The 17,530-nt window shown below is 35.4% G+C and overlaps 3 protein-coding genes across 6 annotated transcripts; 1 reads left to right on the forward strand and 2 right to left on the reverse strand.

The window, feature by feature from the left end:
- Positions 1-1,322: 1,322 nt before the first annotated feature.
- On the forward strand, positions 1,323-4,869 carry LOC114724712 (aminoacylase-1-like). Its single transcript, XM_028911128.1, has 5 exons — positions 1,323-1,990; positions 2,106-2,368; positions 2,826-2,963; positions 3,621-3,860; positions 4,582-4,869. The coding sequence occupies exons 1-5, from the start codon at positions 1,384-1,386 to the stop codon at positions 4,693-4,695; spliced, it is 1,362 nt and encodes a 453-aa protein (XP_028766961.1). The 5' UTR covers positions 1,323-1,383; the 3' UTR covers positions 4,696-4,869.
- A 3,211-nt stretch (positions 4,870-8,080) lies between these two features.
- Positions 8,081-10,028, reverse strand: LOC114724713 (2-alkenal reductase (NADP(+)-dependent)-like). The gene is made up of 5 exons (XM_028911129.1): positions 9,693-10,028; positions 9,216-9,393; positions 8,910-9,076; positions 8,732-8,814; positions 8,081-8,535 (listed from the first exon to the last, which is right to left on the reverse strand). Exons 1-5 carry the CDS (start codon positions 9,933-9,935, stop codon positions 8,157-8,159), a joined length of 1,050 nt encoding a protein of 349 aa, XP_028766962.1. The 5' UTR covers positions 9,936-10,028; the 3' UTR covers positions 8,081-8,156.
- A 1,454-nt stretch (positions 10,029-11,482) lies between these two features.
- On the reverse strand, positions 11,483-15,327 carry LOC114724714 (nuclear speckle splicing regulatory protein 1). Of its 4 annotated transcripts, none has more exons than XM_028911132.1 (6): positions 15,122-15,327; positions 14,893-15,020; positions 13,980-14,152; positions 13,725-13,847; positions 12,838-13,056; positions 11,483-12,167 (listed from the first exon to the last, which is right to left on the reverse strand). In XM_028911132.1, the coding sequence occupies exons 3-6, from the start codon at positions 14,130-14,132 to the stop codon at positions 11,727-11,729; spliced, it is 936 nt and encodes a 311-aa protein (XP_028766965.1). In that variant the 5' UTR covers positions 14,133-14,152; positions 14,893-15,020; positions 15,122-15,327; the 3' UTR covers positions 11,483-11,726. The 4 variants fall into 4 exon arrangements, with proteins under 4 accessions (XP_028766965.1, XP_028766963.1, XP_028766964.1 ...); XM_028911130.1 differs by having other exon boundaries at positions 14,893-15,030; XM_028911131.1 differs by lacking the exon at positions 15,122-15,327 and having other exon boundaries at positions 14,893-15,093.
- Positions 15,328-17,530: the final 2,203 nt, after the last annotated feature.

Here is a 17,530-nt window from a genome sequence, read left to right on the forward strand (position 1 = left end):
AGACCACAGGCCTCACGTCAAAGGTCATCCTCCTGTTAATGAATGTGTAACCCGATAGCATGAAAATTGCCCCGTTCCCTCTTACAAGGTTATTAGTAGATGTCCCTAAAAGGACATGGAGGGTATGGGAATGGGAGATAAGACGGATGGGAAGGACTGTCTTGGGATGCGGACCACGGGGGGCAATGCACTGCATGGACGCTAGATCACATGATGCTATTATATTTGTAGTCTTGTGCTGGGGCTGGGAGCCCTTCCTTCGTGTTTTGAGCACCAAACTCGTGCCATAATACTACTACATTGTTATTACTATTTTCAGTCCTAATTATAAGATCTAATTGACTAATTTGAGGAGATTAAAGAAAGAAGTTAAGTTAGTTATTTATAATAAATAGGTATTGTCTTTCTTAAAATATCCTTATTAATCAATTATATTGGTTAGAACTACAATTATTAAAAGGACTACCTTGAAAAAAATACATAAATATGAGAGATAAAGTGGATTGGGATCTTATATTTAGAACCAAAATAAAAGTCAAATAGGATCTTATATTAAGAACCGGAGGTAGTAGTATCAGTGTATGATGGCCCCACACTTTCCCACGCAATAGCCCTGTCCGAAAATTTACCTACTATATACTACCGACACTAAAACAAGTTTATTGAAATCTTCTATGATGAAAACGACTCAACATTATGGTGAACTTGTCCTTAGAGAGAATGATTTTGCTTTATTCTTCACGCCTCTCGTGATCACATCGCCTTTAAACCTAACACTCATTTTTTCAAAGTGAAAAGGTGATATTGTTCAATGTGTTCACCTTTTCTCACTTCTACCCTTCCCTCTCATGGTTTCTTTATCTAAAAAGGAATAAACTGATATAAGGTGAACATTATGAAGACGTCAGGAGTTAGAACATTAAGGATAGCATTAAACAATAATAAGAATCATATTGCGCCCACGCAGTGGCAGAGCTGTTTTTTTTGCCAGCAGGGGCAATAATGCATTTTATTTTATAAAATAAAACATACAAACGTAAAAATCAGGAAAAAAATTTGAATACAATCAAATAAATTACATTCTTTATAATTTTAAATTTGACAGCGAATCTTCCGAATAATAATTTTTTTCCTCGAAAGTTTGATCTAGAAGATTTAGTATTGGGATGCGTGCGCAATGCATATGGGCACTAAACCCCTGCTTGGTTTTATTTATGCTCGGAACCCATCGTGTGTTCCTTTATTATTAAATTAAATCTTTTCCCTTTATTTTTACATTTGTACATTTAATTTTATGACGGCCCCACACTTTCCACCCAATAGCCGCGTCTCTTTATAACTGCTTGAATGCGGCGCCTTTTTCTGGGAAAGTAGTGCGTAGTCATGGAGTTCCACGTCCCCAACACCGTTAGTTTTCATCTCTCTCTGCTTATCCTCGTGGCTTGGCCGTCCGTCCAAGCTTCACACTCATCATCCTTGTCATCCTCGGCCGCCGAAACCATATCTAGATTCCAGCACTACCTTCAAATCAACACTTCCCAGCCCACCCCAAACTACTACCAAGCCTCTGATTTCCTCGTCTCCCAAGCCAAATCCATCTCCCTCCAATCTCAGGCCATCGAATTCGTCCGAGGGAAGCCCTTTGTGTTGATAAAATGGCCTGGCACTAACCCTCATCTTCCCTCCATTCTTCTCTACTCCCACACCGACGTTGTTCCCTCTGAGATTGACAAATGGAAGTACGACCCCTTCAGCGCTCATATCGACGACAACGGCAATATATACGCCCGAGGCTCTCAGGATATGAAGTGCGTTGGGATGCAGTACCTTGAAGCTGTTCGCCGCTTGAAGGCTTCTGGGTTTCAGCCTCTTCGATCTATCTACTTGGCGTTTTCTCCTGATGAGGAGATTGGTGGGCAGGATGGTGCAGCCAAGTTTGTTGAATCTGAGGTTTTCAAGAGTTTGAATATCGGCGTAGTGCTTGATGAAGGTGATTAGCAATGGAATCTTATTGTTGTTTTTTGGACTGAATCTAGCATAAGTCGTTGACTTTTACTGAATGAGGTCTCTTGTGTTTCCTTCTCAAAAACTGATGGTCTTTATAGGAATGGCTTCCGCGGACGAGAATTACAGGATATTCTATGCTGAGAGGAGCGCGCGGTGGCTGGTAATAAAGGCTATTGGACAACCAGGGCATGGGTCAAGGCTTTATGATAACTCTGCCGCCGAGAATATGATGAAGAGCTTGGAAAGTATAAGAAGGTTTCGTGCTTCGCAGTTTGATATGATCAAGGCGGGTTTGATGGCCGAAGGCGAGGTTATTTCTGTTAATATGGCCTATTCAAAGGCTGGAACACCATCTCCAACTGTAAGTAAGTCAATTGGGATTTAGAGCATGTATACATGTGAATGATGGACATGTCGTTCTACGTATGCATATTGAATATACATTATCATTATTGCGCAAACGTATAATAATATATCCCCGGCCGACCATTATAGCAAATGATTATTGGGCCCCCTGGTAAATGATGTTACCGGACTTTGCCAATTTTAAACGCTACAGTGCCTCTTCTTCTTATGTTATGGATTAATCTAGCATACAAGTACATTATTAATTTGGTGGCACCTCCTACCAAAGTGTAAAAGGATACGCTTGCTAGTCACTAGAAACTTGGAACTTTGGACACGTGCATACTCCAATGCAAAGGGTTAGTGGGACAAGTGCATACTCTGACTTCGGCTTTAAACACTAATTTTAGTTTCTGTGAGCCCAAGGGTTGATTTTTTTTTTAATCCGTTGCATGATTTTCCGTTTTTGTCAGGGTTTTGTCATGAACTTGCAACCATCAGAGGCAGAAGTTGGGTTCGATATTAGGGTGCCACCAACTGCTGATCTGGAATCATTGGAGAGACGGATTGCTGACGAATGGGCACCTGCTTCGCGGAATATGACATTCCGGGTAATTAACTTAGTTTGTGCTCAAATGTTTAAACTTTATTCGTCATTGAAAATACATTCAATAAACGGACAATTGCTTTGCTTGTCTCTTTCTTGCAAATGCAAAGTTAGGAGATATAATTCTAATGACCTAATTTCGATTATTAAGAACTTATGATTATTGTATAAAATATTAGCGCACAGCTTGGTTATGACCCGTCCATTTGAAGACTTGATTAGGAGGCTTGTTGATGTCCTTTCAGGCCAATTTAGTTCTGGTCAGCGAATCTCGAATGCTTTAAATTTTTGTTCATGTTCGTTTGTTTAAAATATCATTATGGGGTTGTGAGCACATGTACAGTTCGTTTCTTGACGCCATTTTATTTTGTACTCGCTCCATTTCCTTTTCATCGTTCCCATTTTTGAGATTCGCAAATACCAAGAAAGTAGTTAGTTTTACGTACTTTCTTTTGGCTTCTTTTCAATTTTACTTTTAATTAAATGTAATGACTTGCACAACTCTACATGCTCTTTTATTATGGTTTAATGATTGGTTATATGGACTGAACTTTGGGTTTTTGGGTTTCGATCCCCACTATCTGTATTCCTTGTCTTGTTACTTTGTTAGGTAGAAATAGTACCATTGCTAGGCTGTCTAATTACATTTTACCTTGAGCAGTTCTTGGCGAAAGCACCAGTTCATGATGAGTTTGGGAACCCATTTATCACAAAGACTGACAATTCCAATCCCTGGTGGGGCCTGCTTCAAGATGCCATCCAAAGGGCCGGTGGAAAACTTCATGAACCTGGGATCTTTCCTGCCTCAACCGATTCTCGCTACTTTCGACGACTGGGATTGCCTGCATTTGGATTCTCACCCATGGCAAACACCCCTATTCTGCTTCATGACCACAATGAGGTGACTCTGATCTCATATTGTCCGTCTTCAATCATTTGCTTGCTTATACATGTACATGAAATAGTCTAATATCATCTTCTAATTGACTCTATATATGAACTAGTTCCCAGATGAAATCCTAGATAATATAAGGCTATATTAAAAGAGCTTTCTGGGTGATGCAGAGCACTGTGTCCCGAACGACTCTGATTCCCATGAGGATTTTCAGTTATGGAATAGACATAGTGACCAGACTGCAGCTAACCCACCTCAACTTTGATGTTTTGCTAAACAACTTCCTGTTGTTTTCATTTTGGCGGAGAAACCTGCTCAAGCATTGAGTATTTGCTAAAAAGACACGTTTCATGTCAAATGTTACCATCGACGCAATTGCCTGAAATCACAAACCTCAAAGAAATTTCCTCGAGGAGCAGTGTGTTTGAATCAAGTTCCGCAAAATCCTTAGTTCTATAATCTCTTCTTACATTCTTCTCCCTTCTTCTAAAGTAGAAGGGGTTATTTGCTCCTTGCTAATCTTTAAACTGCAAGTGTCATTTATCATTGCGTTAAAGTATGTTATTGCTTTCTACCCCGGGTCATGTTTGTTCTTAGTAATCTTACTAATTTGTTTTTTTTCTCTTTTATTTGGGTTGTAACTGAGATCTTTCTTATTCTTGTAAGCAACCCTCTCTGGATTTTCTGTTACTGAATTTTATGTTTGAATTCCTCCCCTGTTTTGCAGTTTTTGAACCAGGAAGTGTACTTAAAGGGAATTACAATGTATGAGTCAATAATTAAGGCTTATGCGTCTTATGTGGAGAATGAAGGAAATAGAGCATCTGCAGGTGATTTATGAGCAAGTTATGAAGCATGTTTTCTTTTGACTTCTGGAGATTTCTGCGGTGTATTTTATCTAATTGGATTGTAATGTAATATTCCTTATGAGCGCGTAGGTTCTTATATGTAACAATAAGTATTGAATAAATGTTTTCATGAATAAATGTCCTGTGCCTGATCTTCTCACGGGGGATCACATTGGCTTAACATGAATTATCCCTCTCTCCCTCTCTCTCTCTCTCTCTCTCTCTCTCTCTCTCTCTCTCTCTCTCTCTCTCTGTGTCACACACACACACACACTCTCCTAGTTACAGGATCCAACGACTGTCTTCATTTGTGGCAAAACTCCTTGAAGTTATTTTGCTTATAAACTCTTTATAATACGAAATAGGCTATTTTTTGCAATCTCAATTACAGTTACACTAACCTTTGTGGTATAATCTTTTTAATAAGAGAGAAGGTGCTTAAATATGCTAGAAGTATCCACAAATGAGCACCCAACACTTGGAATTTTTTGGTTCTTATATGCCTTGAAAGTTTATTTTTGTAGCAAAAATATCCTAGTCGTTATTCGCTATTAAGTTTGAATGTTAAATTATGTAGTTTGACTAATGTCTTTAGCGGTTAAACTTAACAGCAGATAACAATTTAGGATAGAAAAGCTACAAAATAAAATATTTGAGGCATATAAGAGCAAAAAAAAAACTTGGAGATGTTGAATGCTCCTTTGTTGATACTTCCGGAATATTTAAGCACCTTATCTCTTTTAATAATTAAATTTTCTGATGAAAAGGTTAATAGCCATGATACTGCTCAAAATGAAATCTTATTCCCTTAATTTTTTAAACTAATGTTACCAAAACAAGCGTAGATAGGTTTTCTTTTCAGATATTGACAGTGATATTTATTCAAGTTGAAAAAGGAAACCTAAAGATTCATATGATTATAATAAATTAAATCATTCATGAGCAAGGACAATAACATGTTTTTAAGGATTACAACCAATGAAAATTGTTTCTAAAGTTGCAGAGCCATTCTCAAGGTAATATTTGGGGGGGGGGGGGCGCTTTGGCATTGATTTGAAGGAGTTAAAAAGGTCTACTTCGGGTTGTGTTTAGTTTGAGTATTCTTAGTAATTTTGTTCGTTTGATTTGGGTTGAGGTTTTGGGGTTCTGAGGTTCTTGGTTTTAAGGGCTAAGGGTTTTGAGGTTTAATGTTTAGGGTTTTTGGGTTTTAGTGTTTAGTGCATTATGGTTTTAAACTTTTGGTGTTTGGGGTTGTGGTTTTAGGGTTTAAGATATCGGGCTTTCAGTTTTTGGTTTTGTTGTCTAGGCTTGAAGGTTTAGTGTCTAGGATTGAGGATTTGGGGGTTTAGGGTTTTATGTGTAACAATTTGAGGTTTAAGGTTGAAGGTTTTAGGGCTTTAGAGTTCTATGAATTTAGGGTTTTAAGTGTTTAAGATTTGGAGTTTTTGGGTTTTATGCGTAAGGTATAGGGTTTTTTGGTTTATGGTTTCGAGTCCAAGGTTCTTAGGTGTAGGGGTTTAGGATTTTTTTTTTTATAAATATTAATGGCTTTAGGGGCACACTGGTTTAGGGTTCTATGTTTTAGGTCAAGGGTTTTGAGTTTTAAGGATTAGAGTTACTAGGGTTTTGGGGTTTAGAATTTTGGTGTTTAGGGATAGTTTAGGTTTTTATTATTTTAGGATTTTTGGGTTTAAGGTTTAATCTTTTAGGGCTTTGTATTTGGGGTTTTGGATTTGAGATTTTGAGGTTCATGTTTTGGGATTTTGGGTTTTGGTTTATTGCATTTAGGGTTTTTGTTCAAGGTTTTCGGTTTTGTTGTGTAGGATTTAGGGTTTTATGTTAGAATTTAGGATTTTAGGGCTTAAAAGTACTAGGAGTTTAGGGTATTGTATTTATGGTTTAAGGTTTAAGGGGTGGGGGCCTTAGGTTTGGAGATTTTGGGTTTTTGAATTTAAGGGTTTAGTGGTTTAGGAAGTCCTGTTTTGGGATATATAATTTAGAGTTTAGGGTTTAAAATTTTTAAGCCTTAATGGTTTAGAGTTTAGGATAATAGGATTTCGGGTTATAGAAATTCAAGGTTTAAGATATAGGGGTTTAGTGTTTGTGTTTGGGTTATAGGGTTTTGGGCTTTTAGTTTTGGATTTCCTCTACTCCATACTTTAATTACAAGTTAAAGCCATAAACCCCAAAACTCTAAACCTAGACTCAAAGTCTCAAAACCAAAATTTCAAAAACCCAATCATAAACCTTAAACCCCAAACTTTTAAACTAGACCTTATACCATGATTCTAAAAACCAACACTTTAAACCCTAAAACCTAAAGTCTAAAACCATAAGCCTCAAACTCTCAAGCCAAAAACACTAAAGGCTAATAATCCTAAACTCTTAAAATCCCAAACTCTAAACCAAGAAACCCTTTAAAAAAAAAAAAAAAAAAAACCCTAATCCTCTAACCCCCAAAATGCCAAAACCAAAGTATAAGCCCTAAACTCGAAGCCCTTGAATCCAAAACACTAAAATTGAAACCCCAAACCCATAAAACACTAAACATTAAACCTAAACCTTAAACTCCCAAAACTCTAAACCCTAAACCTTAGATTTCAAAATCCACAATTCAAAAACCCTAAACTCAAAAACTAAAATCCCCAAACCCTAAACATTAAGACCCAAAACACCAAACCTTAACTCTAAACCTTACACACAAAAACCCCAAACTATAAAATTCTATACCGCAAAACCCTCAACATAAAACGCTAGACCCCAAAACAATAAACACTTGAAGAAGTCGTAAAATACTTTACTGTATATATTTCATTTTGAGCAAGGATTTAGGGTTTGTGGTTTAACTTTTGGGATTTAGGGTTTAGAGTTGGGGCTCATAATTCAAGCTTATGCACCTTTTGTGGAGAATGGAGGGAATGGTTTATCTAAAGGCGCTTTATTTGCAAGTTATGTGGCATGTTTTCTTCTGACTTTTGGAATACCTACAATGTATTTTATCTAATTAGATGACATGGCTTGAGTTTTGATATGTAACAATTAGTACTGGGTAATTCTTTTCCTGAAGAAATGTTCTATGCTTGATCTTTTTATGTAGGATCACAATTTAACATGGATTCTCTCTCTTTTTCTCTCACCCTTAGTTACTGAATAGGATATGGTTTAAGTGACTATCTTCGTTTTTGGTTAAGGCAATTTATTTTATGCAATCTCTAGTAAAGTTAACCTTTTCGTGGTATAACCTTTTTAATAATTAAATTTTCTAATGAGAAGGTTCATGGTCATGATATTGCACTGAAATTTATATAGTAATGCTTCTTAACCCCTATTTTTGGGACCAGTGTTTACAGTCTAACAGAACGAGCATAGATAGGTCACTTTTTCAAATATGCAGTGACATTTATTCAAGCTGAAAAAGGCAACCCAGAGATTCAAATGATTACAATAAATCAAATCATTCATGAGCAAGTGCAACAACTTGCTTGCCAGGATTACGGCCCGTGAAAATTGCTTCCAAAGCTGCAGGGCCATTCTCAAGCCCTTCAGCAAAGGCCTCCACATAGGACACCTTGCCCTCTCTAATATATGGCAACATCGTCTCCAAGAACTTGGGATACAAGTGATAATAATCAAACACTGTGAAAGCTTCAATTCGGACTTGCTTGTATACAATAGACAGCAAATTCTTGATGGGTTGAGGCTCTGGAAGATCATATTGGGATATCATTCCTGCCACTACTATTCTTCCTCTCCTTCTCATGTTCACAAGTGCCGCGTCCAGCATCTCACCGCCAACATTCTCAAAGTATATGTCAATCCCTTCAGGGAAATACCTATTTGAATCGAAGCCACATGTAAACAATAATTTTTTAACTTATTTGAATCCAAGAAGTTTGCAGTGTTCTGGGGTATGTGTTGATTGGAGAATAATGCAACAGAAGGGACTTTGTTCAAGAGTTACTGCTAAGGGCAGGAGAGCAACAGAAGATTTTCATTTATATGTATGCCAAATGAATTTCTTGCACTGACCTTTTCAAAGCTTCATCCAAGTCATGCTCTTCCTTGTAATTGAAAGCTCCATCAAATCCAAACTTGTTCTTTAAGATTTCAACCTTTGCAGTGGGAAAAAAAGAGTTAATTGGCGGGTTCTTTCTGAAAATAAAAGGTCCGTGTGTAATATTTTCTGCAAAGTCAAGAGTATACCTACCTTCTCTTTACTTCCTGCACTTCCAACAACATAGCAGCCCATCAATTTTGCCAATTGGCCGACTAGTTGACCAATTGCTCCAAATGCTGAGGATATGAACACATATTCTCCTTTCTTTGGGGCACCAATTTCATAAAATCCCACGTAAGCACTCATTCCAGGCATACCTGCGTGTCGCAAAATGGAATCATATTCTAATGGGAACAATTACAACACATTAAGATCTGAAGTATATTCAGGCCAAAAAAAAAAGATCTGAAGTATATGCATATTGCTTTAGGGCAATTTGCAAGTGATGATTTTTACCTAGAAGTCCTGTGTAATAGGATAATGGGACATCTGTGTGCTCAATTTTGAAGAAAGATGGAGTGTTGGTGAGGATACTATACTCTTCCCATTTGGTGACTCCCCAGAGCAAGTCACCAGTTTTGTAGTCAGGGTGTTTGGATTCCAATACTTTGAAAACTCCATAGCCAACTATTACCTGAAATAACAATCCAGCCCATACAAATTAGATGATATTCAAAAGAAACTTTTTCAGATTTCACTCACCACTTATACTCGTTCGGTCCTAAATATAAGAACCTTATATAATATATACATTATATAAGGTTCTTATATTTAGGATTGGAGGAGTATATCAGTTAAAACCCATCCTAATCTCTGAAATTTCGGTTAATGGTATCATACATGAATAAATGACAAGAGAGTAAAGCAGAAGCAGAGAACAAAATTTTGCTGAAATTGAAAGCGAAAGGAAGAAGGGAAACGGAAAGGGCATACAGAATCAGGAACGAAGGTGTCAAAGAGGCGATCTTTTTGAGGTTTCTTATTGCCTCGCATGTAGGGATCACAAGAAAGGTAGAGATTCTTGACAAGCACCGCATTGGAAGCCTCTGGAGGAAGTTGCAGGCTGATGGTGGAACTGCTCATGTACATGTCTGTTTCTTTAGGATTACCGGTTATGTAATCCTTGGCTTTCACCTGCTTGTTCCTTACTTTCTCTACAACCTTAGTTTCTGCCATTGCTCTTATCCTCAAAATGTTCTGATCTCAGATGTCCAAGCAACGTTCTCTACCGGACATATATATAGTTGTAGAGAGGTAGCAGAAAGGAACTATGATGTCATTGCCCACTTCATATTCAAAGCCGAAGCTCCGTGGCCAAGTCTCTTTTTTACTGGGGAAAATTCAATGTTTGACCAATAAAAGTTATCTCGTGGCCACCTTCATATGCAACAAATTCCCGCTGAGTTCAGATATAATTAAATTAGACAACAGCCGCCCCAATAATTGGAACAGGAAAGCAGTTAGTTATATCCATTACAACGCAGAGTGTTGTGCAATTCCCTGCATCCATGTAGCTACTGTCCGCCTTGAAAAGTAGGTGAGCCTGCCGTATATAATTGAAAAGAAACAAAGAAATAATGATGCAATATGAACATCGCGTTATTAAATTCCTTGTCTGACCAATAAATATCAGGATCTCGTAGCCGCCAACGGAAAGTAATTAACAGAACCATTATTTAATTGATCGGTATATAAAATCCACATACAAAGCAATTTAATTATATATGGCACACCCAACAGCATTTAGTTTGTATTGACCAGACCCGACTACATGAAATGTAACGATGTAGTTGGGTCTGACATATATAACTGAAAAAGAAAATAAATAACGATGCAATAAAAGCGTCCCGTTACTCTCCAATCCTGCAATTGCATGTCATCCGATAAATTACGGGGCTCACATTTCCCATCTCACCTTATGATTTATTACATTCAAATTTAATACATTAACTCAAATAATGGGGTCAATCAATATTAGTTAATGATTTTAGATTTGAATCAACAATCAATTATTTACACTGACGTTTAGTTTTTTCATTTACAAAATGTTACTGAATTTTTTTTCTGCATCATCAGCGTCCTTGCATTTATTAAAATATCCATAACCCAAAAGAAATAACCTGAAAATTAATTGCCCAAAGCAATAAAAAATTTCAAAATTCAAATTATGTTATCGTATTTGTTTCCTGTCATTTGTAATCTTTAGAAGAGTTGTTGATGAATTTCGCAGTTTGTGTTTAGAGGCCACAACAAATCAGTTCAAAACTTTATCTCTTAATTTTACCTTTGTAAAATACATATCACTGGGGGTACATAACTCATTGTTGTAGGCTCTCAAAAAGCTTCGAGAGGTTTGTAATTTTATTTCACTGTGTAAAGGAATTCCTAGATCCACATGTTGGTTGAAATTGATTTTTATATTTATACAGATAAATGGGTTTCCGATATTAGAGAATTCGGATATAAGCATACTACTATAAGTGCAACATTTTTGTGACTCGTTCTTTAAATATAAGCAAAAGACTTTTTAGAAACCAATCCTTCGATATGGCGCCTGGTTGTAATCCATTTCGTCACTTTATTATGGATGATCCGAGCAAGATCCAAGAAGAGAATTAAACAAGAAAGACTAATTTCCTATCACTTGGTTATAAGTAAGTTCTATCTGATATCACGTCGATAACCTAATTTTTTTTACAAAAAAAAAAAGATGAAACAAGTTAAGTGAAGATACATTGTTAGCTCTTATAAAATTGATCCATCCATTTCAACAGATAACTCAAGATGGAAGGAAAAAAACAGATTACTATGTGACAGAATTTATAGATACCAGAAACTGCTATCTATTCAATCCATGACTAGATATCAGATATAATATCACGGATATGTGATAGAAATGATATTTGGACAACCGACCACATGGACAGAGCACCAGATGCCATAAACAAAGCACAAGCCCAAAGAATTTCACTGTTCTTTTGCTCTTTTCCGTGCCAAAAAGCGTTCTTTCGCTGCAGCAAGAGCATCGTGAGTTCTCTTATGATGATCAGGCTTTGGTTCAGAAGTTGATGATGACTGGTTTGCAGGAGCTCCTCCTTCAAGAGAAGCCTCGTGACTTGGCTTCATACTCAAGGGGTCGATACTTCTGTCAGAAGGATTAGAAGTTCCCCCTTCGCCATTATTCTCTTGTCCAGAAGATGAGTTATTCAGCGATTGTTGTGCTCTTTCTAATGATTCATCATTTTGATGTTGATTTAATGGATCTGCAGTCATTGCCTGGCGTGTCTCTGGAATTCTTGCTTCAGCCTGATCCTCATGCTTCTTCCCCTTGGCATCTTTTGCACCATAAGCTATATTTTTATCGAGGTTTGAGTAAAAATCAAGCAAAAAGTCCTTCTTCTTTGTAACCTACAATAATTAAAAATTGCCAGTAAAAAAGTTAACAGCTAAGCATTTCAATTTCGCTTCAAAATAGCACATATGTTCAAATCAAGAGATGAAAACATGAAACAGAAAGCACCCGCCACCTAACAACATGCTACTGCCTGCCTTGGCTGGCAAAATGTTATTGGCAATTTTGAATCAGAATGATAGTGTTGAAACAAATAACAAAGAAATCCATAATGCTTGACCAAGTTGAATCAATTATTCCATTGACTTTGGGACCAAACGATGCAATCAACTATTGCTCGCTAAATATTAGTCCAGAAAATAACCAAGTCTTCAAAACCCCATCATACTAATGTGAAAACTTATACCGTGTTGCTAAATTTCAATATTAAAAAACTTAATGGGTAACTGAATCTTTTCTTAACAAAGCACTCAAACTAATTTTAATATGCTCCTAAAATGGAATTCATAAGTTGTAGTAATTGCCATTATATTTTGTAATTACATCGATAGAAGGAAAATAGGTGCATCTTTCTCATAGTCCCCACACCCAGATCACTTGAACACAGGACTATCTCGATCCAAACACGGCACACAAAAAGGCCACTTAAAAATCTAATATCATTCAGCTGACAAATGTATAACAATTAATCCATCCACATGCAAGGCTAAAAATCAAACAACTTACATCGTCTCTCTCCTCTTGTAGTTCACGCAAGCGTTCTAACTCCATCTGTTTCTCCCGTTCAGCAAGTTTCTTTCTGTAAGCTTCCGTGACAAATTTGTCTTTGTCAGCATAGAGATGATCATCCTTGCTTCTCTCTTTAGCAAGCTTTCTCTCATAAACAATATCACGATACTGCTCCCGCTCTTTTGCTTTTTGCATAAGAGTTCGAATGTATTTTGGCTGCACCACAAAAACTTTCAGGTTGTTCAATATCATTTGGAAATTGGCATACAACCCAAAATGAGCAGATTTTGCTACTTTAGCATCCATAGAAATAAAACCAGAAATCTTGTTTACAGCCAAACCAAATAAAACAAAAGTCAACTAATCCACTGTAAAGTCAGTCTGAATGGTCTTCATTAGTTAGTCTAATAAAAAAATGTTGGATTTGGAACACATGCACCTTGTAAGGCTACTATAGATTTTACAATGCATGAATTTAATATTTGATTGGCATTCTTGAAGCTGGCAGGAAAAAAAACAGATTGGCATTCTTGAAAGTCAAGTACTTATATTGCCATGATAAATAAATCAGTCAAAGATAGTGATGAATAAATCGGTCAGGTAAGTAAAATATTGTCATGATAAAGTATATTAAAATTTTAAACTGTGAGCGTGTGGTAAACTTTATAGTCATAAAGTAACTTAGCAAAGTTACAGATATTCTCCTATGTGCTTCTCCACCAAGTGATGAAGATAATACAGTGATTAGTGGAGTGTAACTAAATACCATTTCACACTATTAGTCATAACTTTATACATCAAATTGGCCATCTTAACATATCATTTCTGACATCCATAAAATGAAGAACTTACTAGTTATCAAATACATGAAGACATAGTTGTACCTTTCTTTCCTCACGGTCTTGAACCAGTGGACGTGCAATTTTTTGTTTCATTTTGTCATAAACTCCATCATAATCAAATACAGTCGGATCTTCTTCCAATGCTTTCTTTTGCTGCTCCTCAATCTTGAACATGCAAAAAGAAACCAAGATATAATGTAATTAACTAAACAAACAATACTATGTATATGATATTTGACCAAAGCATCAAAATACATTAAACATCCCGAAGACTACTATTCAGCAAGGTCAACTTACTTCCTTGAGAGCCTTATTTTTGCTAGCCTGTCGAGCAATTTCTTTCTCAACATCATTCTCATCATCATTGCTAAAGCCAAAAGGAGTGGCCAGGGGAGACCTAACTGGCTGCTTCTTTTGAGCATGCCTGAGGTTTAAGCCATACTTGCTCATTTTGCTCAGCTCCTTCTCCACTGTAGTTCGAAAACAAAATGAAGCTGTCACACTCAGAAAATTGAAGTGTTACCCCGCACTAGAGTACAAGACAAACCTTACTCTGTAAGTCATGTTTCTCATATCAAGAAATTCCTATTTTTCATTTCAAAGTCACTTATTCAAATAAACAGGATTGAATAATAATTTCCAAATAGAAAGGTTACACTCAACAATTATAAGTAAATATTGGGTGCCTTTCATATCATTCAACCTAGGCATTACTGTTGCATTCAAATCGTTCTTAATTCAACATTTACAAACTAACCTCAACACGCAGAATCTAATTCAAGTAGCTTGATCTGTAACTAATAATTCTAATAAATCCACGAGAACACATCCCAGACGCTCAGATAGGAGGTTGAATGTCACATAAATTAAAATCAGAGGTTGCAATTATGAGGGCTAGAACTACATTTCAATTGTGGTTCTCTTTTTCTTTCAAGCAGTATCAAACACTCCGTGTGCACTTAATTACCTCTATCATGGTACTCTAGAATTCAAGCCTCTGCCCAAACAACATGTAAGCATAAATCAAGGTCTACAACACCCTGAAAGCAATAAACTTGCCAATTTACCATTCAACAATCAAACAAAAGTTTTACCAATTTCTAATTTCTAGCTCAATAAGAGCCTTTCAAGCAGAAGGCAAAAGAAGCAAGATATATCTATATATGTATATATATGGAAACACTATTTGAGGGAGTATTAGCGAAAATACCTGATGAAGCCAATCTCAAAACCCTTATTATCAGCGAGCACCAAACTCAATTTTGACAAGGAGATCAATCAGTCAGAACCTAGAGCTTAGGGTCTTGGAGAGTACGCAGGAGTAACTGAGTAAGTAATCTTCAGCAATCTAAGAAGGCGACAATCAATTTCAATTTTACCCGTACGCTTGTATGAATTTCCCTGGTTCAAATGTACCCATTCAAAGAAGAGAGACGAACCTGCGATGCACGACAAAACACCAGGGGAAAGAAGAGAGACGGGCGGCTGCAAAGAGTGGGGACGGATACGATTTAGAGCTTCTGAGGGTAAGGCGAAAATGGCCGAATCTGAACGGGCTCAGCTTCTCTCCTCTGCCATTACCCTCCGCTGCCGATAAACAGCAATGCGTTTGGAATATCTTGTGAAACGCGGAGGAAGGGATGTGCAGTGGCTCTAAAGTCCAAAGCCCCGAATTAAAGAAAAGGAGGAAGCCAATCTCGTCTTTGATGCAGTGATTGTTAGATGTATCTTGGGAGGATACCATCAGCAAAATTCTATTTTCATCTTAAAAAAATTATTTGTAAATAAACAAATATTCCTGTTTAACCTAATAAAATTCTTTGCTAAAAAAAGCCATATAAACTAAGTAATGAATCCCATTAAATAATTTTTAACAATAGTTAGATCAAATTTTGTATATTTATTATGTCAAGTTTTTTAACCACATATAGTTATACATCTTATTTTTAAAATATTAGGATTTAATAGCATTTAATTATAAATCTATATAAAACAAAAACAAATATACTACCTCCGGTTCTAATTATAAGAGCCAGTTAACTAATTTGAAGAGATTAAGGAAGTAAGTTGAGTTAGTTACTTGTCCTAAATAAGTATTGTCTTTTCTAAAATATCCTTATTAATCAAGTATATTGACTAGAACTATCATTGTTAGAATGGCTACTTTGGAAAAAATGTATAAATATAAAAGACAAAGTAGATTAGGGTCTTATATTTAGGACCAAAATAAAAGTCAAACAGGGTCTTATATTAAGGACCGGAGGTAGTATAATCATATGAAATTGTAAAACTTGACATATAGATATAAGAAATTTGATCTATATTTTTTCTATTTTTTTAAAAAATATATTAATTTCAATTCTTAATATAATAGCTAGTTAAAGATTTAATTTGATTTTAGATATAACATCTCAGTTTACTTTATTTTTAATATTTATTTATTTTATCCTAAGCAATTCCCATGATAATAAAATAATCTTTAATTAAATTAGTCAAAATTAATTGGTACCCATATGAAATCAGATTTATCAAAACTATAAAAATTACGTTAACATAAAATTTCGAAAGAAAAAATAGAAGTTGAAAGGTATTGATAAGTTAGGTGAATAAAATATGAGATATTATGATTTATTAAAAGATAATTATATTTATTAATTTCATATTTTCATTGAGAATTTCAGTAACTACTAAATCCTTAATATAAAAACTAAATAACTAATTTGTGAATATTAAATAAATTAGTTACTAAGTTAATTATTTATAATAAATAGATATTATCTTTTCTAAAATATATCATTAATTATGTAAATCTGAATTATCTCTTGATAGTAATTTCTTAATATGTTCAATTATTATAAGGATTATTTGAAAACAAAATAAATAAATATTAAAAACAAAATAGATTGAGATATTATATTTATGATCAAATTAAATCTCTAAATTAAAAGTAATTTATTTTTAAAAACGTTTTATTAAATAAGATTTACTACTTAACTGAGTATTTGCCTTTTAGGGTGTGTTGGATGAAATCAAACCGTGGTTTGAAAAAGTGATTCTGGAGAATAGATTCTGAGGAGAATAGATTCTGTGAAGAATAGATTTTGTAAAAAAGTGATTCTGAGAAGTGAGAGTGTTTGGATAGTTGTTATCAGAAGCACTTTTTATATATACAAATTACTAAAAAAAAGACATAAGTTAATATGATAATTACAGAAAAAATAGATTTTATGATATATTTTAATTTGAAGGAATAAAATTGTTAATAATACATTTTTACCAACATAATTAATAATACATAAGATAATATAATTAATAAATAATAATATGTATATATATTTATAAAATATAAGATTAAATATGTTTATAAAAAATATGTTTATAAAAAAAATAACAAGATACATATCATATAGGCTCTCACACTCTCCCTTTTTCTCCAAAAGCAAAAAATTTATGCTTTTTTCAAAACCATGGTTTTGGAGTCAAAACCATGGTTTTGACCTAAAACCACGGTTTGCCCAAAACCAGTGGGTGTTTGGGTGACTTATCACCCAAACCATGGTTTGGGTCTCCAAACCATGGTTTGGGGTGTCACCCAAACGGAGCCTTAGAGCCACACCACATCATTCCTTTCGCGTTTCACAAAATACTCCAAACGTATCACTGTTTAATCGTTTATCGGCAGCGGAGGGGCAGCAGAGGGTAATGTAAGCGGAGAGAAGCTTGGCCCCACAAAAAGACATACTCCTCCGGTCCTAATTATAAGACCAAATTGACTTATTTGAGGAGATTAAGGAAGTAAGTTAAGTTGGTTATTTATAATAAATAAATGTTGTCATTTCTAAAATATC

Source organism: Neltuma alba, unplaced genomic scaffold (genome assembly GCF_004799145.2).
Source record: "Neltuma alba isolate B1F8T4 unplaced genomic scaffold, ASM479914v2 tig00012197_pilon, whole genome shotgun sequence".
In the NCBI taxonomy this organism is placed as follows: domain Eukaryota; kingdom Viridiplantae; phylum Streptophyta; class Magnoliopsida; order Fabales; family Fabaceae; genus Neltuma; species Neltuma alba.

Bases quoted from the DNA above. Each gene is read 5' to 3' on its own strand.
- LOC114724712 (XM_028911128.1), top strand. From the start codon at position 1,384: ATGGAGTTCCACGTCCCCAACACCGTTAGTTTTCATCTCTCTCTGCTT. The intron at 2,369-2,825 runs GTAAGTAAGTCA...CGTTTTTGTCAG, and splicing joins CTGGAACACCATCTCCAACT to GGTTTTGTCATGAACTTGCA. The intron at 2,964-3,620 runs GTAATTAACTTA...TACCTTGAGCAG, and splicing joins CGCGGAATATGACATTCCGG to TTCTTGGCGAAAGCACCAGT.
- LOC114724713 (XM_028911129.1), bottom strand. From the start codon at position 9,935: ATGGCAGAAACTAAGGTTGTAGAGAAAGTAAGGAACAAGCAGGTGAAA. The intron at 8,815-8,909 runs GTAGGTATACTC...CCCACTGCAAAG, and splicing joins GTGCAGGAAGTAAAGAGAAG to GTTGAAATCTTAAAGAACAA. The intron at 8,536-8,731 runs GTCAGTGCAAGA...CGATTCAAATAG, and splicing joins TTGGATGAAGCTTTGAAAAG to GTATTTCCCTGAAGGGATTG.
- LOC114724714 (XM_028911132.1), bottom strand. From the start codon at position 14,132: ATGAGCAAGTATGGCTTAAACCTCAGGCATGCTCAAAAGAAGCAGCCA. The intron at 13,848-13,979 runs GTAAGTTGACCT...TGCATGTTCAAG, and splicing joins AAAATAAGGCTCTCAAGGAA to ATTGAGGAGCAGCAAAAGAA. The intron at 12,168-12,837 runs GTAAGTTGTTTG...TAATTATTGTAG, and splicing joins TACAAGAGGAGAGAGACGAT to GTTACAAAGAAGAAGGACTT.